The sequence below is a fragment of the Rhyacophila brunnea genome, unplaced genomic scaffold, assembly GCF_057557595.1.
Source record: "Rhyacophila brunnea isolate RB1 unplaced genomic scaffold, BYU_Rbru_1.0 scaffold_2, whole genome shotgun sequence".
NCBI lineage: Eukaryota > Metazoa > Arthropoda > Insecta > Trichoptera > Rhyacophilidae > Rhyacophila > Rhyacophila brunnea.
The window spans coordinates 56139668-56166898 of record NW_028232859.1 but is presented as its reverse complement, the minus strand read 5'-3'; the positions used below and the strand labels follow the sequence as shown (position 1 = coordinate 56166898).

Here is a 27231-nt window from a genome sequence, read left to right as displayed (position 1 = left end):
TTTGTGCCGAAAGTGTCCCAGGAGCAACTTCCCAAGACCTTGGTTGGCGTGCACTAGAGTGTGCGTGATCCCTACTTCCATATAATGTATTACGGTCAATTCTCGCTCGCCGTATAATGCTGAAAACTTTTTAAAAGCTGAGAAATTTTCCTTCGTAGATACCAAGTCGCAATGGCCGACCGGTCCAACTGAGGGTCGGACCGACTTGAGAAGCTCTTCTTTTTCAACCGACATATGGGGACACTCCCAGAGGATGTGATCAGCATCCTGCAATTCGCCACATAAGCAAGTCGGAGATTCTATTAGGCCAAGCTGACAGAGCTTGGAGGCAAAACCACCGTGTCCGGTTAAGAACTGAGAAGTCCAATGGTCTGGAGTCAATCTGGTTATCTCCATGCGCCAAACGAACCCAAACTAACAAATAATCCAGTATATCGGCTATTTTCAACATCTGTTTGCCGCTGTATCCAGGATAAACGTATAGAACTGATTTTTGTTTTACATTATGAAACATATAAGTATATCAAAAACGTATGCGACATATTTATCACAGAAAATATTAAAATGTTGAAACTGTATAAATTAAGTTCCTTTTCAAAAGAGAAAAGTGTTTACATTATCTCCAATCTACCTACGACCGGGAGTTTCTATTCCAGTGGCAATTTGCGGCACAAAATGGGAACAATTTGTGAGCAAAAAAAACTTATGTCATGTAAAGGGCCACTAAGGCCCTACCCAATTATTGATCTTTGTATTGTAGGAATCGTCAATTTAATATTATATAACAATGTTTGCCTACAAAATCCTCAGCGCATAAAGCAAGAATTTTTCCTCCTCGTCTACCGTCTCTCTGGGAATTATACTTGTTTAATACAAGTTTTTTCGTCGTGTATTTCAAGAAAAAACTTAACATGATATGCTATAGCCATAAAATAAACACATTGACACAAATATACGAATATAACAAATCGAAAAGACTCGAATGAGAAAATAATAGCTTCCTTACAGTACGAATACAATATACCAATTAAAGTGAGTGTAATTTTAGACCAGATTACTCATCGGCCGACAGCTAAATGTGATCCGCTGCTGTATCTTGTGGTTCCCAAATTTGCAATCTACTAAAACCCCTTTAAGTTCCTTTCAAATTTTATTGGCCAATGCTTAATATATTTTAGTAAGTCTTAATCTTTACCAAATCGACTATTAATTATTGTCTCCAGACATTCCGATTTTTCAATTGATTCTTATCTAACCTAAAAAATGCTATTCCTATTGCGAATGATATAAAGAAAATAAAATGACCAATATAACTAAAATAAATATTTCGTCACTGTTCTGGCAGAAGACACTAATTCGAAAAAATAACATATTGAGTTAGTTATACCAAAATGTTCCTTATTTCAAACTTTACCGTCTGGAAACCTTCTTAATAAATAAACAGTCTTTATTGTAAAGTCATCCTTTTTACGATTACTTAATAAACTCACATGATAGACCATTTCAAACATTTTAACAACTTCAAAGTCAAATTACTCAAAACTAGTATTCTCCAGTTAGTGTGTACGCCAGAATAGAGACGATATTATGTTTTGTGCACATACTAGCAAGGTCGTAGCAAGGTGTTTTAGAGCCCAAAAATGCTCCCTCTATCTGATGCAAAATTACCAATACTACCTATCAAATTCCAGTATAGTAAATAACCAGACAAAAGTACTTAACAATAAATAAACAAAAATCTAAAACTATTTGTATTGACAATAAAAACTAACTAAGAATATTTGCGCTAGTTCATAAAATCCCCAAAACTTTCTCTCCGTTTCGTAAGAAAAATAATTTGACCATCTGAGCTAGATAGGTCATAATATAGAAAAATAACATATTTATATTATTCAAAAAATATTCGTTTATCTTTAAACTATCTAAAATTATGCCATTAAATCGTAAATAATTGTAGACAGAAAAATATTTTTTACCGATTATGATTTCAAAAAACTAACCAACACCATCAGACTGTCATATTAAATATTCCTATTAAAATTCAACAAATAAGTATTACTGAAAAAGTGTGCACTATTTTTGTGGGATCGCCCAAAGCATACCTAAATTATTATGGTTTAGCTTAGGCAGGGTTTAATTGAATTTTAAAAACTAACCAGCACCATGTGAAAATTATACTCTTAGTTCAATGTACCTAACAAATAAGTATGAATGAAAAAGTTTAGTGTGCACTATTTATATCGGATCTTAAAAGCCTTCCTCCACCCTTCGCCACTGATGTATCAAATATATATTATATTACTTTAATAATATAACTTTTTCCAAATTTCAAAAGTATAATAATTTTAACTTAAGTATGCACTGATACCAAATATCATAATGCCTAGATCCCCCATCAAAAAACCTCCAATCGACAGAGTTGGGAATATAATGATAATATTGTAATTGTAAATGTGTCAAGGCTAGACCAGGATGCACAACGAAACAAAGAAAAAGAAGGTTACCGTTATCTGTTTCTGGGCAGACGAACGGTCGAGAGTAGGTACGGTCAGTCGGTAATCTACCCTTGAGCCTTGAGCGTCGCCTCTAAATACGGTTTGCTACCTTTTTCGCGCCAAAGCGTTCGTTTACAAATGTTGTTAGTAATTAATTGTTACTTGTCAAGCGAAATATACTTTTAATGTCCCTGAATCAGTGTTTTTAATAAGTGAAAAGCATAAATCAACACCATACGTAAACCCATACCTATCAGTACATACTTCGCAGACCAACATTAATGAAAAATACTATAATAAAATATTATACTATGTAGGTACCAGAACTGGCGACTGTCTCAAATCACTGAATCAAAAGTTTCACGAGTAAAGTTCTCAAATATTGTAGGTATCATAATATAATATCTTTCGTGTAGCATGAGTACGCGTTACTAAGTTTAGGAAACGCTGGTGTATCTAATCAAATCGTATGGGAATACGTGGTAGAAATCGATAATGTTGTTTTACTTTGATGTGACATTTGTTTAAGTGTGTGAAGGTCAGTTTTATTTAGGTATGTGTGTCTAAATTATATTCATTCATGGCTGTCTATCAATTGACCATTATCGCGCAGTAGGGAAAAAATGAAAAAAATATATATTTTTAAAATCCCAACGTTTTTTTACAATATGAAATCAAAAGTTATTTTATCCGACAGCTTTATTGCCATGACTTTGATCTTTGTAGCTCAGAACTAAAGCGATCTAATTTTATCAAGGCTAATCAAATCTAGAGTAAACATTTATATACGGATTTCATTTTAAAAGGTAAACTTTAATTATTTTTATCAGCGTTCAAATATGCTTAGATTTCGAATATACGAGTAACATAAGTTACACTTTTGAAGTTTTTATTAAATATATTTTCGGAAAATTGGTGTGAAAACGCTTGTATAAAGTGACTAACACAGTGTAATGTTTCATTTTTAATATACGAGTATAGGTATTATACATAAAGTACATACTAACAAACCGTCCTTTGGCTTCAGACGAATACAGCCAGGAATGGCAGAAGAGAAGGGGATGGAATGTTTTCGGTGGGGAAGGAGATGCTTTAGAATAAACATTATTTCGATGAACTGATTTATTGATAAAGAAAAAATATACTTAAGTTTATTATATTATACCTACTTGATTATACAGCGCATGTCCGAGGAAAAGTATTTAGTGAAGAACGTGTCGTCTTGATTTGACAGGTAGGTTGGAACTGAATTAAAAACACTATTCAAAGTTTACATGAGGGTAATTTTTGGCGTGTGACATTAATCACATAATTTATTTTTTCACACAAAAATAAACACACTCGATTGGATTCGAACCACCGATTGTTCGGCTATCAGCCGAATGCACTACCACTACGCCACAGTATGATACTCCAATCGTGACGATTATACAGTATAATATTATAGTTCAGAATTGTTCCGTTGCCTAGACACCGAATTTACTATACAGCATAATATTATAGTTTAGAATTGTTCCACTGCCTAGGCAGCAAATTTATTATTGTCGGCCATTTGCAATTCCTTACGTAAACAAACGTCATAGTGGCAGTTGTTGCTTTAAAAATAAAAACAACGATAAATAATTATATAATTTAGTAATAAGTTAAAGTGTATAGAAATAAGCCAGCGGTCCTTTTTCTTGAGTGTGTAATTTAACAATATAATTAAGAGCTAGTCGAAGAATCTAGGTTATCACAAATTTTGTTTTTGTTTTGTTACGCTAAAGAAGTATAATTTCTAACGCGCGTACATAAGTACACACAGCGATTTTTTTATAATATATTATATTCATTGGATAGCCTGCGACTTTGTCCGCTTGGAAAAAGTCATGGTACTGTTATGTTCATCAGGGAGGAAGGCAAAGAAAAAGGTAGCTTGGGTTGACAGGAACCTGATGTAGTTTGACGGTGTTATCCTTCCTTCGTCTCCTTAACAAAGACTGGGCTTCTGAGCAACTCCTGAGTAGTATTCGCAGCTGTTACGTTTAAAGACTGTCGTCTTGAAGGTAATTGTCAGGTGATTTACCTTCGAGGATGTATATAGACTAGATAGCAAGAAGATGATCGGGAAACAATTAGCTTTCACGAAAGTTAAAACATTAAAGTGTATTCAACGGAAATGCGAGTACGTATACAGCGGACAAGATATACGCGATAGAAAGATTTTAAAATAATAGAGAATAGACGAAGGGCGCCACAGTTGTTCCGTGTGATCGACGACAGACGGACGTCACCAATAACGAGATAGCGAGTGTTTACAAATTAATAATAACCAGTTGTGCGTGCGGCGTAACAATAAATTATTGTTACAAAGTTGTTTACATTTAAGTGTCTCTGACTACAGGGGCGCTTATTAAAAATCAAAAAATACAACGTTGCCAGCAATGGATCACCAAAAAGAAACCCAACAAACAATGTCTTATGCATCAGTTGCTCAAAAAATGCAATTTTCGAAGAAGGAGCAAGCCATCGTTCTAGATGCTATCGATGGCATCTCTATACGAGAATATACACTGTCAATCGGGAATAAGGTAGGTCCATGTCATATAAGATATGTATCTAGGATTTCCCAGGGAAGAATATGTATATACTTGAGTAGTGAAGAACAAGCAGATAAATTAACAGTAAATCAAGAAACAGTTAAAATTGGAAACCACATACTAGAAATTAGGCCGCTGATCACCAAATCAAAGAGGATAATAATATCAAACGTGTGTCCTATAATCCCACACAGCGTTCTGGAATCAAAACTCAACGAATTAAACATAAAAACTACTTCACGTATTACAAGCATCAGAGCTGGTATTAACGAACCGGGTTATGCACATATTTTAAGTTTCCGGAGACAGGTTTATGTAAACCCAGAAGACACAATTAAACTGCCAGAGTCAATGCAAATAAATTTTGATAATACCCTGTACTGGATTTACTTCTCCACCGAAAAATTGACATGCTTTATATGCAAAGAAGAGGGCCATCTGGCCAAATATTGTAAAACAACTGGAAATAATGAACCTCACACTGTACAATTGCCTGACTCTCTCAATGTACCAAAGGTGTTAACCTCTCTTTCGTTAGAGAGAGAAAATACACTCCAGGAGGATGAACTAGCCGCAGATATAGAGTCGGACAACTCTATTATCAACAAGGATACGCCAATCGGTTCAAAAAGGCCGTTGACCAGTCCAACTGATATCAACAGCGTAGAATTTGAATTTGAAGATACAGTGAAAAATAATGCAATCTCACGCATTCCTGCACTCCAACAGACACCAAAAAAACCAAAAAAATTGAAAAAAGTATCCACTGAGGATACAAATGAACTTTTGTTACCTGCCAAGGAACATGTTGAAAGTAATCGTCATAGATTTCCAATCGATTATGAAACATTACTCAGTTTCCTTGTGAAAACACATGGAAATCCCAATACCGAAATGATTGCAAATGAATTTACTACTGATATAGAAGCTCTTAATAACATGCTAACAGAAATCTATAGTCATTTAAAAGAACGCAGCATTAAAAGTCGCATAACAAGGATCAAGAAAAGACTCAGTAATCCACAATTAAAAGTTTCCAGTGAAGATATTAGTTCGTTGGAAGGACAAGAGGAACAATAACATAATGCATAATTCCAGCAACAAAGTTAACCAATTTATTCAATCTGATATACGTATTGTTTTCTGGAATACAAGAAGCATTCTTAATAGACTAGAGGAGCTTAGAGTGATGCTAGATGAAATTGATATTTTTTATTTATTTAACGACACCATTTCTCACATAGTTATTAGCTTCCCAGGTTTTATGGTGCTTCGGCGAGACAGGACGTACGCCAGAGGAGGAGATCTCCTAAAACTTGGTTTAGTAAACATTGTAAAATAAAGCGAGATGTAATAGTGACAATAGCTAGAAGCAGGACAGGGCATCACAGTCTCAACGAATCATTGTACAAAATTAAAGTGGTAGATAGCCCTCAGTGTCAGTGTGGACATCCCACTCAAGATCTTAACCACATTGTCTGGCAATGTGATGCCTATGACCAGGAGAGAGAAGTGTTGTTGAATAAGTTGGGGAAATGCAGGTTATACCCTCCTTTTACGATTAATTCGTTCCTGGCAAAACCAAATATTTCAGTTATGAAAATTGTACATGAATTTCTCCAAAAATGTAACGTAAATGTCTAGTGTATAGTGTAACAAAAATGTAATTCTGTATCATTAATAATGTAACTATTTATGCCTGTCGTTAAAAAAAATGTATGTATACTTTTGTAAACCATTGTAAAGCAGAATAGCCTTCCTTACATTCAGAGAAGAGCTCAATTGCTTCCAAATAAAGAAAAAGACGAAGGGCGCGAGGTGCGTGTCTCTTTTGGTTTTATACATTTTTTGTGATATCATTTTAATTAGTTTATTGACGTCTTGTGCGTGATATCCGGCGTAGATATATAATAGTATTGTGACCGTGTGATGCCCCACACTTGTGTTTATTGAGTTAGAGTAATTATGTAGGTATTGCATCATATTACATGGCTATTTTGTATTAACCCTTATTAACTTGCAAAGTTTGGTAAGACATACTCTGAAACTTGGGAAATCGTATAACAGTACGGTGATAAGACAGCATTAAGAAAATTGTGTTTACTTTGACGTGTTTGTATAGAATTATTACTTGTGCGTAGGGATTCCAATCCCGGGATCCCGGGATCCCGAGCTATTTTCGATACCTATGAATCCCGGGATTGATAAACATAATACCGGGATTTCGGGATTGATTTTTTTATCAATTTTTATGGAAAATAAAATAAAAGCGAAAATAAAACACAAAAATAGCTACATTAGAAATAAACTGAGTTTGAATGAAGTTTGATTTATACCCATGTGTAGGTTGCCGATTCATTTTATTTGTTCACATGAATTATTAAAAATTAGAAAGATTGGAAAAAAACAATGCTTCGCACTTTTAACAAAGTAATTCTACCATGATATCATACGTTTTACGAAAGTTTCATATTTGGCTGACTAATTAGATTTATGAAGCGGAAAGGCCATAAGTACGCCATGATTATTTGCTTTACTATTTTAAATCTCGCTAATCCATTCATTATGTCTTTACTATCAGAAACAGCAATCTCATATTAAATTCAAATTATTATTTATATTACAATAATATTTACTCCATTAAACTTGTGTATTTCCAAGATTAAACGTATACAATATTAACAATAAATGTCTTAAATAGTATAAATTATACTAGATTTATTTTTGACCGATTTTATCAATGTTATTTGTAAATATAAAAATTTTATATTAACAATGGAAAAAAATGCCAATCCCGGGATTGTCGAATTGTAATCCCGAAATCCCGGGATCAGAATTTTGGCTCGGGATTGGATTCCCTACGTGTGATGCCCTACACTTGTGTTTATTGAGTTAGACAGTTAGAGTAATTCTGTAGATATTGCATCATATTACATGGCTATTTTGTATTAACCCTTATTAACTTGCAAAGTTTGGTAAGTGTAACATACTCTGAAACTTGGGAGATCGTATAACAGTACGGTGATATGACAGCATTAAGAAAATTGTATTTACTTTGACGTGTTTGTATAGAATTATTATTTGTGCGATATTAGGTATATAATAATATTATGTTCATTGCAAAATTGAGATGCCACATTGTCATAACTATTTATAGACAGACATGTTGATAGCATAACACGTTGGAATTTCATGTATTCTTTATGATTTTATAATCTTACTTAAATCTTTGAACACATTATTTCTAAATCTCTACAAACCATTTCTCGTAAGTCGGTTATCCAATTTATATTTTTATTAATAAAAGAATTTTATGATTTATAAAAGCTAGGATATAAAATGTAATATAAATCAGAGCTAAAGTTACAACAAGTTAATCTTTATTATGTTGAGTCAAGCATATACACGCCGAAATAAAGCGCAAATACTGCTACAGACATAAACCTAAATAAACCACTATCATATTATAAAACATAAATCGTGTCCGTGCACATAATAGGGGGGAATGCAGAAAATATAACATGTTAAGTACGCGGCGTAGGTTTGTTGGGAATTTATGCCATGCGGCAGGTGATTTGCATTATGCAAGTCCATAAAACGTTTTAAATCACCGCAACTGTTGACCCACCTCTCTCTCTCTCTCTCTCTCTCTGAACTTTGTAAACAAGGTACTTACAGCTGTTTCACGAAACGTGTTAATATTTTGCGGTGCGACTGTTTTACTAACGTTACTATCACGTGTATATTAGACAAACTGCGAGGAAAATTGTTGTCATAAAAACAGGTGTACATGACATAAAAAATGAGATAATAAAAAAACTCATCGACAAAAATTATTGTGTGGTTAATGATTTTTAGTTTTCACGTGTTTGTCTGGTACAGTGTTGCCATATTTTTCTATGCTGATTATAGTACAAAGGCGTAAAAATTATAGTATTTCTAAAAAATATATAGTACAGGAACATTTTTCGTCTTGAATCCTTTAAAATTATAGTATTTTGATATATTTGGCGTAAATTATAGTATTTTACATTTTTCGCGAAATCAAAATTATAGTATTGTACTATAATTATAGTACGGTTGGCATCACTGGTCTGGTATTAATATGTAACAGTGGAAATATGTGCCTGTTGGATAGATGTAAATGATGGGTAACCGAAAAAATGTTACTAGATGATTTGAGACTACTTTGATGAATAGACAGTGATACTGTACATTCTCAGCGGTGTTGCCATCTTTTCAAAGTGGAATTATAGTACAGAGCCTCCAAAATTATAGTATTTGGTGAAAAAATATAGTACGCGTGTAATCTGTTGAAAATGTATAGGTTTTTTGTATCTCAGAAATTGAGAAACTCCAAGACCCTTTTTTATTTAGGTACTTCTTCCGACCAAAAATGCTTCCCGAAGAATTCAAGAAATTTCATTTTAAACCAAAGTTAATGGAGTTTTTTATATTCTTCGAACAATTTTTTTTTTAAGTTTTTCAAATCTTATATGTATCTATTGCGAAATTATAGTACCTACTTTGCATCAATTTATCGAACGGAAATATCTAAATTTTAGTAAGTACTTTTTACTCTGAATCCAAACAGATATTTCAACATGTATACTTGTGAGACGCGAGATTCGACCCCGTGTCTTTTGACATGAAAGGACGACGTTCTGCCATTCGTCTACAGCGGCTATACATGAAATCATATTATTTACATATATTATTATTCATAAGAAATATTTTTTAATCTTTTTCTCCGTGTATTTGACATTGCCTTAACTATTACCTAATAGTGAGAATAGTTTTCTATTTCAGTAAAATGTTACGTTACGTAGAATTTTTATCAAAATAGCTTGCGGCACCAATTTAATTTGGTTTATTAAAAAGTTCTTTAGCATGCCATCCTAAAAAAACTTAAATTCTTTAATACTTACATTGAATTTTTAGTTGGAAATTTAGTTCAACGAAAGAATCATTGTGAAAATATTTTTCTATAGTTTTATAAAGAATAAACTTGCTAACCCCTCTTAGCATTTTTTCTACTCCAGATGGACCATGATAATAAACCTCTCATGTGGGGGAGAGGACTAAGGCGTAAAACCCACTTAACGGAGCGAGTGGGGCTCTCGCGCAAAATTTCACAAGTGGCGTGTAAATCATCGAAAATACAACGTTATCAAATACGCCAGCGCACACTGGATTTGACGACGCTTTGTGCCCGCCTGCCCCATGAGTCACCGTTGGTGGCTTTTCAGCCTGACGAATTAACGAAAATACAACGTAGTCCATTCATTGAACACGGCGAGCAAAATCACGCTCTGGAAGCGTCGTCGATAGAAGCCGTCGTCGTCGGCGAGAAGCCATTATTTAATAACAGAGCACTCATTCTTTAGTTATTGCGTAATTACAAGCCCCGAGAAATAATATAATATTTTTATTGCTTTGTTATGAGAGACGCTGATAATAATAATTATCTTGTGCTTCTTGGGCCCCTTATTACATAGGTGAAGGGTAATGCGCGGGTGGGAGGGGGCCTACTCAGTAATGAGCGCACCGAACGCTTTTTTGGTGAGTTTTATACCTTAGTCTTAATACTATATATTTAACTATCTTCTAACGAAATAAACACCAACTATGGTCGCGCGACTTAAGCGTCGTCCTATAACGCCATGGGTCGCATTACACATATTGTTTTTCAATTCGCGTATGAGTCAGAGTATGAATCTAATAGGCTGAGCAAGTGGCTGACATCCATTTCTCGTTAAAAAAAAAACTGTTAACACAAACCTCTATTCTGTGGAGGCCCATAATCTTCTTAGGATGGGACATAGTCGGAAAAAATAGAACTTTCTGTATGTGAATACACGAAATAAAATAGGCACTAAGTGCCCAAAAATAGAATAAAAAATGAGTATGCAGTAATATTCTATGTGCCATCGCCAATATCCTAAATACATCTCTGAGTGCCATAAGTGTAAGAGGCAACTTGATTATTTTTAAAATATACATAAAGTGCCGTTTCATTAATACGTGCCATTGAGACTTAGTTCCTCGTTTTCTATATAGAGCGTGGCAGTTAGTCCTTATTTTAATAAATTAGTCTTGTGACGTAGTACTTTTCTAAAATATCGTTGTTCAAACATGTTTTTCTTACTATGTTTATTTATAAATTGTTTTGTTTTTTTTTCTTCTAATGACATAATATTGTATGTTAAAATCTATTGATAAGCTAATAAAACAGTGTTCTTTTATGAAAAATAAACGAATTATTCATTAAAACCCCTATATCTCAGATTCAGCTGTTTGGTACTTAGTGCCTATTTTATTTCGCGTGAAAAAATAGTGATCTTAGTGGTCCAACACCTTTAAGGCTCTACCTTTATACGATAATATTTTTCTTCAATATCTTCGCTTAATACCTACTATCACTTCCCTCCATTTTGTGTGTGTGAATTTCTCAACTGTCACTTTTATTTTTTTAGTTATGGTTTTTTTTCGTCTGGGTTCGGGATTTGGAGGTGGATAATTGACACACCGGAATTATGATGGAAAACGACGAGTTTATTTACGTTAATATTATAATCGTTACATTTTTATAATTTAATTTTTCGGAGGACGAAATCGGCGTGTTCGCGATTTAGCTGCTTGCAGCGTTCTGAGCGCCATCTTCCGTTTTTTTCCAACGAAAGCCGTCGTCGAAAAAAAGCGACGTTGCAAATCTTCAACGGTTATATTATAATCTACTCTACGGCATTGCCGGCTCGGCTCTGTTATTATTATTTAATTATTTTCGCAATCAGCCTTTATTATTTGTTGGCTTCGATACCGATTCGGGCCTCTCAAGATACACAAAGACATCCCCAAATGGGGACCATACGGGGTTGTCACACTACCCTATATTATTAAGATTTGTTATAAGCTATTTTTTCGGCCCTATTTCTATTACTAGTAACCATTAGTGGCAAAATAATTCATTATCCATCCGTAAAAAATATGATGTCATGTGGTTAATATATAATTCATTTATTTCTGCATACTAAATTGAAACTATTTTCAGTTTCATATTTGGTATTTCCTTTTTTCTTTGTGTTACAATATGTTCAATCGAACGCTTTATTTTTAGTGCAAGTGCAAGAAAGAGGGAGAAGACGTGTCAAAATGGGTACAGCAAAAAGAAAGCAAATACGTAAACGCAAATTCTAAATTTGAAAACTGACACTCAAACAAAGGAGTCGTTTAATCGAGTCGTGTAAGAAAATAAACCATGGGATATTCTTATAATAGTTTGTTGGTGCTTGCAGTGCAGTACTAGCATATCGCTACATCCAATAATGTTGACAGTTGGCACTGCCACCTTAATTCTTTTAGTGATTAAAGTATTGATGCGACAACCGATAAATTATAATTGTCGACTAATAAACCACGATGGCCGAGCGACTTAAGCGTCGGCTTAGAATATCACATGTCCCAGCAAATATACATATTGTTTTCTAATTTGTGTTTGGAGTCAGAGTATGCACCTAATAGGTTGAGCAAGTGGCTAACATCCATTTATCGTAAAAACAAAATCTGTTAGTACAAAAACCTCCACTCTGTGAAGTCCCATAATATGATCTTATTATGATCGGACATGGTTAAAAAAAGTAGAATTTCAGAGTCATATTTTTGTAAATTTACTAATATTATTATAATATAGTATTCAATGCTATCGTACTGCCAAATTGATAGATGGAACGCGTCAGATGATTCTGACTAAATTCTTGTAAAACAAGAGGTACTTACTTTCAATAATTATTTTTTTATTGGCACTACAATTTAGCGTGGTACATGGTCACTTTCAAAGACCTTATAGGTTAACAATTCCTCGTGAAAAAACTTTTATTACATGGAAAGAACATGATAATTATTTACCTTCTCTTTTTTTTATATATTTACATGCATATTATAATAATATACTCTTTCAATATCCAACAAAGCTGCACATTAATCAAAATTCCATAGTCTTTCTGTGATAAAAAAATATAATTACTAAAATATATTTTTTTAATAAACTATTTTTTTTATTCAACAAATATTATACAAGACGATTTTTTCTAGTGTGTATGTGCATGAGATGTTTTCAAATTATGTATATTCAGTATATAGAATGTTATATTCTGAAATCTTGTATCTAATTCGTTGAATAAAAAAATAGTTTATTAAAAAAAATATTAACAAGTCTAAGTACGTTATAAAAATTATATAATGGAGTAATCCACGACGTCGGTTAGTAATTAAGGAATTAATTGATAGTTGATATACATTAATTAAATATACTTAAACCGATAGCCAACCTTATAACGCAATTGGATAAGCATTTCATGTAACAACTACTAGTTAAAATCGTCGTAATTATCTAAAGCGCCCGTAGTTTAATTTGTAAAACATACTGGCGCGAATCCAGGAGATACAGGTTCAAGTTCCGTCTGGTGCCGTATTTTTCTACAAAACGATTTTTTCTAGTATGTATATGCATGAGATATTTTCAAATTATGTAAATTAATATATTATGCAACTTCTGAATATTATTTATTATTACCACGTTTTTCTTAGCTCGTATTCTTGTTTGTACGGTGTTTGTTTATCCAGTACAAATCTTGCAATCGATTTTTAACTAACTTTCCGACTAGCTAGACATTTGAAACTTTTACAATATATCAGAACACGATGACAATGCATTATTTTAATACTTTTAGCCATCTTTAAGTAGAATTGAATTCATTTTCAGTTAATTCTGATTTGTATGAAAAGTTATTTCGGAAGAAATCCATAATTCAATCCACTCTTATTGGTTGCTAAGGGGGTGGTCCTAGCAACTAAATTATTAATATATACATGCGTTACTATGGAAATCAAAATGACATTTCAGTATTCTATATTTTTTTGTTTGTTGCAAAATAGCAAAAAAAAATGATTTGTTGACAATTGCCTTGTCCTAAATTGCGTCCTAAAAGTGCGTTACTATGGAAATCAATATGTAATGTCAAAATGACATTTCAGTATTCTATAATATTTATTCAGTATTTCTATCAAGTACAAAAAAAGTATTTATTAATACATAGAATTGTCAAGTTTATATGATTCAACAGAAAATTTAAAATCGTGGTATTTAAAAAGTTATTTTTATCTTGTAATTATTTTTAATTGAGTTTTAATATAAAAACGTGTATAAATAAATCTCTATTCGAATGACTGGGTATTCAGCAAATGGACATAATAATAATTCACATCAATCCTACAATTCAACAACAGTAAGCTGTGATATGACATATGAGATTGGATAATCGATGGTTATTTGATACGAATGCGCATTGCAGCCGGACTTTGATTACGATTAGATTTTCCGGATCGCCACTCCATGGAATTACTCGTGAGCGACAGGTCAATAATCAACACCCAACTACTGTTACCGCAATTCGCAAGGCATTTAGATACAATAATTGAATCTGATTTAAGGCTATACCTCAGTTGAGGCATGGTCTAAAAATATCGTGGCTAGGCGATCCGCGGATTGTGCAAATGACGCGTGCCTAACGAAATATAATTTGTCATATAAATCCAACGTGCGTCCATTTAATATTCTGTTTATTGTTCTATTAGTAACAATAATAATATATTCATTGACATGTTTTCTTTTTCAAGTAAATGGGTAACGTTTTTTAGTCATCTTTACACTAGTTGTTTTATAAATTCTTAAAATAGGGTCTGCTTAACTCATCCGGTGTACTTCCTTGTACCTATCTAATTAATATTTTTGTATGTACATATTTCTACTGTTTAATAACATACTATCTATCTCTTTTTTTATGTAACACTTACTGTTTTATATTTCTTTGTTTCTAAATGTCATGTTGTGAACGTCTTAAACTTATAATTTGTAACGTCCACAATATGTTAAAAATAAATAAATTGAAATTGAAATTGAAATTGATTTAAGAATTAATACCCCCGTCGCCATCACGAAACAAATTGACGTGTTCACAGCTCGACGTTCGCTCTCCGATTGCCAGCGAGTCCAAAATTTCGTCGCACCTATAGTTGAAAATTAATTACCGTTTCACTGAAGTACCGTCTTAACAGTTTAGTTATAGTCGAGACCCTCTATTAAGCTTAGGCTTCTCTTCTTCTTCTTTCTCGGCACTACATCCCGGGGCGGGATTTGGCCTCCTCTACAATTTTCCTCCACACGCTCCTTTCCCTGGCTGCTCCTCTCCAGTCTCCAGCCCTCCCCATCTTTCTCCAGTCCTCTTCGATACAGTCAGCCCACCTCTTCTTTGGTCTGCCCCTAGGCCGTTTCCACTGTGGGATCCATTTGGTCATGATTTTTGGCGTCCTGTGCTCAGGCATTCTCTCAACGTGTCCAGCCTATCTTAGTCTTTGGGATCGACAGAATTTCACCACCGTTTCATGTTTTATTAATTCTTCTAACTCGTAGTTTAATTGTAAGCTTAGGCTACAGCTCGAAAAAAAATCTCAATGATGACGTCAACATGAATTTTCTATCAATTTATCTAATGACCTATATTATTTATTTTATTCTACAATGCAAAAAAAATAATATAATATGTATAGGTACTTATATCTATATATAAAAAATAAAGTATGTTTAACATACATATTTTGAAAACATCATACTAGAAAAAATACGACACCCGACAGGACTTGAACCTGTAACCGCTGGATTCGCGCCAGTGTGTTTTTTTTTCAATTAAACTACGGGCATCCGACTTAATTACGATGAGATGTTTTCAACTTATGTATGTTCGATGTCGTCACTGTGCAGGCCAACTGGCGTAACCCTCAAATATCAAATTGTATAGGAAGTAAAAAAAAACTGTGGGCTTTTATATAATACTTATTTATTATTTTATATTTTTATTACAAATTGAGAATTTTCTTTTATTGACACACCGGTGGCTTGCATTTAGAGGGTTACAGCATTTGGCTGGAATATTTTTTGTCAAGTTACAAATGGCTTAAAAAGTAGTTTTGAATTATTTTGATATGAAATATTTTTTTTGGATTTTTGATACTTAACCAGTTCGTGTAAGAGTATGCAATAAGTCCATTGCCAACAACATTTCACTTCGGAGAAAAATGAGGGTTACGACAATTGGCCTGTACAGAGACGATATATAGAATGTTACATTCAAATCATACAAATCTTGTGTATTATTCATTAATAAAAGAAGTATTTTAAGAGTATATTTGTTTGTTTGTTCAGTCCAATTTTGAAATTTTACAACATATTAAGAAACAGTTGACATAGTATTTTGAATTCAATTGTATTTTGATATAATTTTGTTTGATTTTAATTGCTGTCACAATTATTATTTTTATTTGACATATTATTATATATCTATTATTTATTAGTTATGTTGAAAGATCTAATTAAATCAAAAATGTTGAAAAATACCTTCTTCTATAGAGATAGCGCCTAAATGTATGAAATTTAAGCACAAAAGGACCAAAGGTTTTTCATAAAATAGCTTTCAACAAACCATTTGAAAATATTCCTTGATTTAATACACAAAAACCGACAGTCAATAATAACGCAATTTGACAAGCATTTCATGTATAACCTGCTAGTTTAAATTGTCGTAATTAGATAGGAGGCTCGTAGCATAATTGGTTAATGCACAGATTGTCGCGACGCCAATGGTTATAAGGGTTCAAATCCCGTCGAGTTTCGTATTTTTTCAAATAGATATGATTTCTTCTAGTGGATACTCTAATATACCTCAAGTGTTTTAACTTATGTACGTTAAATATTGCTTTCGTTGAAATGATATATCTGTCTTTTATTCAAAATCTTTGAATTTAGGTAGTACTAGTACACCGATTTACGCTCCGTGATACATCCGATAAAAAATGAACATTCAAGAATTTAATAATTATGAAATGCTGATTTGTATTATATTCTCATGTAGAGAATTATTTTTTATTAAAATACTTTTTGGCATGGAACATGCCTTTGCTCACCCGGGCTGATTCGTTACGAAAACATCGCACAGGCACACAGCGGTAACGAAAACGAAAAAATAAAGTCACGAAAGTAGCGCAGGAGAGTGGCTTTAGAGTTCAGTCGCAGTGTTGCCATGTCTACTGAAATTTCAGTAGATCTACTGATATTTTTTGCCAATATACTGAATTATTGTTTTTTTTTCGAAATTCAAGAAATCTACTGATATTTCTGATTTTGTCGATAGTAATTTTTTTGTCTAAAAAAAAGAAAAAAGGAGACGTCAATTATCTTTGGTGCTGTAAAAATTGAATTATTTGACTTTGTCGATATGGATTTGTCTAAATAAAAGGATATGTTAATTACTTAAGGTGTAAAAACAGAATTACTTGACTTTGCCGATAGGAATTTTTGTCTAAAAAAGGAGACGTTAATTGCGCTTCGTGTAAAAACGGAATTTATCTGAAAGATCTCATTAATCACTTTTTCCAAATCTACTGATATTTTATGGAATCTACTGAATTTTTTTTCAAGATCTACTGAAATTTAAAATTTTGACTTGGCAACACTGTTCAGTCGGCCGCAAACGGCGCTTCGGCAATGACGTGTGATCCGCCCCCCGCAACCTCAATTCCTTTGACAAAATTGATTCAAAAAATTACAAAACTTATTTCAGCTATCATAAACCCATGTCCATTACGTCTAACGATTATGTGGGGCAAAAATAAAGTAAAACCATTTTACGTTTTCTTTCGAATTTGGACAACCAGCATTCAGAGAATCAGTAGGCAAAACATGTTCCATGTTTAATAATTTAATCCATCTGGAGGTCTCCTATAATTATTGGTGCTGTTGGTAGGGCTCCTGAATGCTTAAATCCGGTCTCTGCCTTTCAATATATTTAACGCAATTCGAGACTGCATTTGAAAAGGTTCCTTTCTACTTTACTACAAGCGATGTAATATATTAAATCTTAACAAATACATGACAACATTAAAAACTCACCTTAAAACGAATTCTATGGCGAACCAGACGACCACAACAGTCTCCATATAAAATAATATATTCCCCGCAGTCTCCTCGTACTCGTGGATCGTGGAGAAGACACTTAGAGCCAAACACATGAACACCATCAGGAACCTGCAATCACAAAACAAAGTGGGGCTTTATATTTACCTGCATGAAAGGGTCTCAGAGCTTTAGAAATAACTTTTGATGAGCTTTGAGAGAGAACACTTTGAAAGCACCACTCCTCGACAGTTTACTAAAACTACACCGCACACTACCGCGACTTAAGTAAATACTCAGTTTTCCGGTTACAACTCTATTTTCAAAAAAATATCATAGCTATACAAATTATATAAGTTACTTCGAGTTCAGTTAATACTATTAATTAAATTAATTATAATAACACATATTACTTTTTTCACATTATAGTAAAGACCAGAACCAATTTTATTTCATGTAACTTACATGAACTTGGTAATATAATAAGTATGACGCCTTTAGCATATTGGTATATGTGCATGGATACCCGAGAAATACAGATTCGATTCCTGCGGGATGTCTTACTTTTTTCAAAAAGATTTTTTCTATTGGTTATATATTTTCTCAGAAGTGTTTTCAAAATTATGTATGTTCAATAATTATTATTTCATTGAACAGTGATTTTTTTCTTATAATAATGTACACAAATTCTTAGTTTCCATTACTTAAATTATTCTTATTAATATACACCTGTAAAAATATTTTTGTAAATGTTGAAGGCTTGTTCAAAAAACTATTATCTACTTTTTGATATTAAAAATAATATTAATAATCACGAGACCAGTATAACATAATAATTATGATCAATATTTTCACCACAAATAATAACGTATATTAGTACAGATTAGAGTAAAGTTTCTCAACCTAGAAACCATAGAATATGTTAAGGAGGGCGCAACCTAAAAATCAACTTTTAGGGGGCTAGATTAAGGATAAGATATTTAATTTGTGTGATAACAGAAGCAAATGTTTAAAATTGAATGAGCTAATTATTACACCTATAAATAAAATTCAATAGTAAAAGTGACGTAGAAACAAATACATAAGTAGGTAAAAACGATTATATAAGTAGGTACATAGTGCACAGTTTATAAGAAATGTGATATTTTAAAACATAAATTTTATTGTCTAATTCGTTTATTTAGAGCAACTATAATATTGGGGACCACAAACAAACAAAAAAATACGTAGGTATTTCTTATAAACTTAGTTTTTTGGCAAAAGGTATCTATAATATACCTACGTCTAAAATTTAAAAGACGTTGTTCAATTGAAATGAACTATTTGAATAGATAATGACTAAAAACGAGTCTGCATAAATCCATTGCTGTCAAATGCAACGTCTGAGAATAGATGTGAATGGAATAGCAAATGATTTATTTGAATAGTCGTTTTAAGAGTATGTATGCATCTAAATTTAATATATTATTCATTACGTACTATCAGAAGTTTCTTTCACATGACTACGTAATTTTATTCCCTCGATATCTATCGACTCTTCTGGATCAAAACTGTCACACTTATCAGGCATCAGAAGCGACGGCTATGAGACCGATCAATGCGCTGCCTAGGGACATATACATTTTCGGTGATGGTCTCTATGTATTTTGTTTTTCAATGTTTATTTTTTCTCCCTATCTTTTGCTTTACATGTATGTACGTATAATTTATTTATCTACCTATTTTGTTTTCTTGCTGATGTTTTCGTTATTTTTTGTTTTTGTTTTTGTTGAATTTATTCGATTGACACGTCGCTGTCTATATTAATCTCATTATATTACCCGAGAGTGCAATACTCTATAACTCTGTGGCATAGCCAGGCGAAGTCCGTTACCCTTGCTATAAATGACTTTACAGTGAACTTTCATTTGAAAAAAATTTCACATTTATACCATGACATTTATTTGCCAATCTGCAAGTAGTATCAAAAGCAATGTCATATTGAGAAAATAAACAAGCAATAATACAACAATTCAACATTATTATTTAGTTTTAAAAAAATCTGTAAAACTGTTTATAACAAAACACGAGTAAGTAAACAGCTTAAAAATTATGGATTATGTATATATCCAAACGAGTCATCCATTGCTTGATTTAGGAAATCATAAATACCATCTTTGTGATATTAATATCAGATCTGTACAGTTTACCAACTTTCCCATATTTAATTCATTCAGTAAATACGTTCAAATATTTTAATGGATACAATATATGAGGCGTGTAGTTTCAAAGTGAACTTATTCCACTTTAACAAATTGTTGGCAAACAACAAAAAACTGTTTAAAGTGTTGATTTTACATATTTTTTTGTTATTTCTGTTGAAACTTGTAGTTAACACTTTGAAATGGGTATCTCAATACTAGAAACTATACCAATGTTGTTAAAAGAATGTTTTTTCTAATTTTATATTTGGAATAGGTTACTTTTGATTCCGACATTTGGAATAAGTGATATTTGAAACCAACACTTTTGGAATAAATTGCGTTTGTAAAAATCACTTAAAAACTGTCATGTTAAACGTTGCAGGAAAAGTCGTGAATATTCGTACCCATCCAAAATAATTATTATGGGTTACTAATTTTAAAATAATTTAAATTAGGTAAATAAAATTGGTCATTCAAATTATTTCACTGTTTTGTGAAATTTAGGCATAGGTACATCCTATTAAAATGGTTTTGATACGAAAATAATATTTTCGAAGTTCTACTTCTTTTGACGCGTTTAGTAGAGGGTAGAATTGAGAGCTGCGCGCGCACACCGTTACGAGAGTGCGACATGATCACGTGATCGGGGCACCATCACCATACGGAATGAAGCAAGAAGATAATTTTAAACCAGCATCACTCCAATAAGCGGCCCCTTTTCTTGAGTGTGTAATTTAACAAGATAATTAAAATAGTAATATTGAATATTATTAATAATCACGGAATGAAGCAATAAAATAATTTTAAAACAGCGGCGGTCCAATAAGCGTCCCTTTTTCTGAGTGTGTAATTTGACAAGATAATTAAAATAGTAATAGTAAATACTAGTAATACGAAATGAAGCAACAAGATAATTTTAAACCAGCGGTACTCCAATAAGCGGCCCTTTTTCTCGAGTGTGTAATCTAATAAGATAATTAAAATAGTAATATTAAATAATATTAATAATTACAGAATGAAGTAATAAAATAATTTTAAACAAGCGGCGCTACAATAAGCGGCCCTTTTTCTTGAGTGTGTAATTTAACAAGATAATATACGACTCATCTATATACTTCACTTGAGGTTGTATGGATACTATCCGTGACGTTATCCAACTGATTTTCTCTTAGGTATGCTTACATACCGCAGTCTGCAATTTAGAAGACATTTTTATTTCGCTACGTACTGTTTTCGATATAAATGATAACTCTGCCATTATGAATAGTGTGGACCTGTGTGACCCTGATATATAATGAAATAGAGAGTGTCAGTTGTTTATTCTCCTTAGGTGCAGAACCAACCTGCCACTAGTAATTCTAATTGGGAGGGTGATAACTATGTTCAACCAAATTGCTTCGGGTGTTGATATACTCAACTTGCGTGAGGGTGAATTTAGGTGGAATCTTAAAAATTCTTAAAAGAGGGTCTCCTTAGCAAACTCAGTGTACTTTTTTGAAATTCTATTGATATATAATTGTATTTTCACTGCTTTTGAATGTTCATCATTATGTTCTCTTTTTATATTTTCGTTTGTATCTCTTTTATTACTTTTATTTTTCGTTCTTCTTTATAATAATGTTCCATGTCATGTTGTGAACGTCTTAAAATTATAATTTGTAATGTCCACAATATGTTAAAAAAAAAAAATGAATTGAATAATTCAATTTTTTGATTTATAAGTATATATTTGAAACATTAAACTACCCACTTTTACCTAATGTAAATATGTTATGCTACAGACGTTGTATGTAGATTGTAGGCACTCGTATATGATGAGATTGTGTACTCAGTTGAAGTACATTTCATGTGGGTCGGTAATCGGTACAAATGTGGAGTAAACTGAAAATAAATTATGTTCGTGATGCCATAAACGTATTTTAATGTCGGCCATAACAAATAATATGTGTCTCTGTTTACTGAGAAAGTTGTTTCCAAGAAATGATGAGTAACAAGCAGACAGACCGGCAGACTACTGCCAACGTAAATCGATATGTATAAGTACCTACCAAGATACTTCAAGTAATATGTATTTTTAACATTGATATACTACTGGATGAATCATATGCTTCTTAAAATGACGCCCGATTTTCAGCGAGTCGGCCTTTGTTAAAACCAAGGCCTGAACAAAAACGATGCATGAGTGCGAGTGAGAAAGTATTCGGCACCCTTATAATCTCTGCGACACGCGCTAGAGTAAGATAAAAGGTCTACATATTTTTGAGTCAGTTTCCAAAAGTATCGCTGGCAAATCATGGTGAATCGCTTCACGTAGCATCGATAATCTGCGAGTTCGTGTTGCTAAATTTGCTATTTTTTGTGTTAAACATAAAGTCAGTGGTATATATTTTTAGTTAATTAAGTAGGAAAGGTGGTTCTGCGTGTTGTATTAAAATATGGTAGCCGTACTGATAAGCAAGAAGTTGGTATTACGTTTCATAGGTAAGTTGATACATGCTAGTGACAATTTATTTGTATATTATTATTTATTTTAATATCAGTGACCTAGTGTTTCTTTAAAATAACTTAAATTATGGATATCTTTACCTAATGGTTGCATTTGACCGCTTAAAAATACTATATAACGTAAAAAAATAGAAAATTATATTTTAATTCTGAGCGTCTAGTGCGAGCACTTTGGGCGAGCACTAGCGAAATGGTCTATGGTCTCGAACATTCATAGGCGAATGCGTTCGCTCGCCCACAAACCAAACGCACGGCACCTAGCGTCATTTAGCAATGCAACGGGTGGCGTCTAGATGTATCTATAGTATATGGTTAAAACTTACTGAGTAAGCCCGGTCTAGCTTGCATCTTACTCTAACTAATAGTCAGCGCATGACGACTTGCTCTGTCTGTTTTGCGTTGCAGCTACCCTTAGGTTCACTATTCCAAGAACGCAAATTTAGTTTTACAGCCAGGGCAATACGGGTGAAATTCGGGAATCCATGTTAACGGTCTTAACGCATTATACCTACAAGGAAATATTATAAGACGATATTCGTTTGTGGTACATTTTTAAAATGACACTTGTATGGGAACTGCTCATCTAGTAGTATATCAATGATTTTTAATAAACCATCTCTTTTATTTAATGGATAATTCACAAGATTTTGAGAATGTAACATTCCATATAATGAAGATTATTTACATAGAACATGTACTTGAAAACACCTCAGATATATCCACTAGAAAAATATATGTTATGTATGCTCAATATAATATGGAATATTGTGAAATTCTCAAAATCTTGTGAGTGTTATCCATTGAATAAAAGAAATGGTTAATTAAAAATTGAAAGCAAGTTCAAGTAGACGTTATAACTAAAATATTTGGCAAGAGCCGGGCGTCGGTTATTAATTAAGGTAATTAATATTCCTTGATTTAATACACAAAAACGATAGTCAATAATAACGCATTTTGATAAACATTTCATGTATGACCTACTAGCAATGACATTATTAATGGACAACGCACTCAATACAGTAGCTAGCAAATAAATTCACGCACAGCGACATTCGCACATGTATAGGTAGACGTCACGCAATTTCCATTATGCGATATCACGCATCGGGAATTTATAGCAATATCACATTTATTGTAATGGCGTTAGAATAGTATTTGTAGTGTCAATGTTCATTTGAGCGAACCCGTTCGAACCGAAACTTTCGGCAGACCCGACTAAAAGCATCGGGAATTTATAGCAATATGACCTTTATTGTAATGGCGTTAGAACAGATTATGCCATTCGGCAGACCCGACAAAAAAGTGAGTGTCATTTTTATTCCCAGATGATTCGTCCATATTAATGTCATTGCCTACTAGTTTAAATTGTCGTAATTAGATAGGAGGCTCGTAGCATAATTGCTTAATGCACAGATTGGTGCGACACCAATGGTTATACGGGTTCAAATCCCGTCGAGTTTCGTATTTTTTTCAAATATGTTTTTTCTGGTTGGTATATATATATCTGAGGTATTATCAAGGTATTTATGTTTAATGTGTATTTATTTATGAGAAAATTTAAAATAATTATATTACATCATTGATAAATAATTGTTTTTGTTTATATCAATTCACTTCACAAGTTATAACTTCGTCAAATCTTCATCTATTGTCTCTTATTCTTAATATAAACAAATCAATTCGTTTCAGAAAATAGAAAAAAAATTAAACCATTCATATTGAAATCATGCAGAGCTATTCTTAATAGTTAACACGGTACCTATAACGTTTTCGTTTTTTTTATTGCTCCAAATTAACACGGAAGTAATTCCATAAACATAGTGATAATTCGTAACACGAAAAGTTAAGTTGGTACGCATGTCGTGTGAAATACGCCTCTTGTTTCCGAGCTCGGTCAAGTTCGTGTGTGCTCGTGTATGGCTTTCCTACACGAAGCGAATTTTTGTGTATAAACCTAGAAATTTCAAACGATAATCGAACATAACCTACAATATTTGACAGCTCGCGGGTAACTTTAAGTTGAGGCGGTGCCGGCAGCGAACGAGACGCAGGCAGTATTCATTTTTAAAATAGTCCCCATCTCAATAATATGTAATTGGCGTACTCTATCTCGCTCTAAAATAGTTAGCACGGTCGTGAGAGGCCATGTTAAAAGATAGCACATTTGACGGTCAACTTCCCGTAATGATTAACTGCCTGAACACACAAAGTGACGATGTTTATCAAATTTATCACCTTTTTTATTGCTTTTGGAGTTAATTGATATGTTAGAATAACCTCGCTGGAGAAAGTACCGATGCATTTATATATATAGTATAAAGCAAAAAAGTGTCCCTAGTCACTCCATTTTTGGAGCGGAGCTCGGAGCAGGGGCAGTGAGCAGCGGAGGGATTAGATTTTACCCGGAGCAGGAACGAGCCGAAGCACCAAATATTTGTAATGCACCACGGCTCCGGATGTTTTTTTTTATTATTAAATTTTCGTCCTAAAATCCAATGAAAATATTATATTTGACACTTTGCAACACTGGAATTATTTGAAATACGGCCGAGTGATAAATAACATCTCTTTTTTGACAAAAGAGGCAGATATTGAAAGACGATTTCCTGTCAGAAATTTTGTTTAATAGAATTAATAGTGAAAAGGACGAATAATAACCGTATTTCAAAACTATAGCGGAGCTGGAGCAAGTATTAGGTCCCGGAGCGAAGCTGGAGCGGAGCAACTCAAAAAATTGTCCGCTCCAATCCTCTGGTTTATATTATCATTCAAATATTCTGTTTACCAGACTAAATTGCAATCTTATTTTTTTCTCCTCAACATTCTTGAAATTGTTATTTTTTAACATTTGTATACACATAATACCTATTAAAACTTTTTACCCGGAGCGGAGCAGACCGTGGAACGGAGCTGGAGCAGAGCTGAGCGGATCAACTCAAAAAATTGTCCACTACAACCCTTTGGCATTATATTATATTTTGATTAATGTTATTAATATAATGTCATTCGACCAATAATATACAACAAAAACAAAAATACATAATTTAGTTTCTTATTCACCTGTATATAGATAATAATATGATAAAGTACATAAGTACTTATATTTCATATTTTTGTTGACAAAATGTAGACAAAACAGGTATCATGCCGTGTTCAATATTTTTTATACGTGAGAGGCTTTATTGATTTTTATATTATCTGAGTACAGAATTTAATTTTTCTTTGTATCACGAACTTTTCAGGAGTCTATTTTATTAAATAATTTAATGAGCGGTATTTCTATATAATGTTGATAGAGATTCTTGGCAAGGTATTGTTTTCATTAAAAATAAACGTATCCGGCAATATTTACAATCAAATGTCAAAATAATAAAAAATAATAGACTTGCCCTTTAAAAGCATTAACAATTCAAATATGAATCATATCGCAGGTTTAAATTCGTTCGATTGAATTTAATAGTGCTTCCTAAAAATTCATATTATTTTAAATGAAATATGAAAGACATTAACTATTTTTTTTATTCAACGAATAATTCACAGGATTTAAGAATGTAACATTCTAATTATTGAACATACATAATTTTGAAAACACTTCTGAGAATATTTTTGAAAACTCCGCAGGAATCGAACCTGCAACTCTCGCGGTTTCGCGCCCACGCACATCGACCACTATGCTAAAGACGTCCATACTTAATTGCGACAAATTTTAACTAATGGCTCTTATTACTCTCTGAAGCGCTTTCAAAATTGAGCTACTGTTGGCGATCGGCTTTTGTCTTTTAAATCTAAGTAGGTATTACTTTAATTACTAACCGACGTCACGGATCACTCCAAGATTTTCTGTTGTAACCTACTTGAACTTGCTAATAATTTTTAATTAACTATTTTTTTATTCAACGAATAATTCACAAGATTTACGAATGTAACATTATAATAATTATTGAACATCCATTATTTTGAGAACACTTGGCTCATAATACTCTCTGAAGCGCTTTCCAAATTTGCGTTCGCCATTCATGGTGTCTTACTTTTTCAAAAAGAAATTTTCTATTGGTTATAATATATTTTCTCAGAAGTGTTTTCAAAAATGTATGTTCAAGTATGAAATACATTAAAACTATAAATTATACTAAAATCTGTTCGAGGCCTTTCAGACGGGATATTAAACCACATTTTAATGATATACATAACCATAAAATAATATTTTATAATAAGCTGAAACCTTTTAAGAGTGAGCGTAATGCCTTTAACAAGTGAATACAAAAACTGCAATTTTAATATATTTTACTGATAATTTTCATTTGAAATGACCAATACAAATCTAAACAAATTAATATGATTAATAATTGAACATACGTAAATTGAAAACACCTCAGATATTATGTATTATATATGAGAAAAAATAGAACGCCCAGCGGGACTTTGTGAAGCGCTTTAAAAATGTAAAAACTACAAAATAACTTATT

General features: G+C 32.7%; 1 protein-coding gene across 4 annotated transcripts in view; it reads right to left on the bottom strand.

Moving 5' to 3' along the window:
* The window catches only part of LOC147072563 (potassium voltage-gated channel subfamily KQT member 1-like), a 524358-nt gene that overhangs the window by 225285 nt on the left and 271842 nt on the right, over positions 1–27231 (bottom strand). For all 4 annotated transcript variants that reach the window (XM_085946963.1, XM_085946961.1, XM_085946962.1 and 1 more), the window contains exon 4: positions 18075–18209. In XM_085946963.1, coding sequence (XP_085803089.1) covers positions 18075–18209 — 135 coding nt within the window. The remainder of the gene's footprint in view (positions 1–18074; positions 18210–27231) is intronic.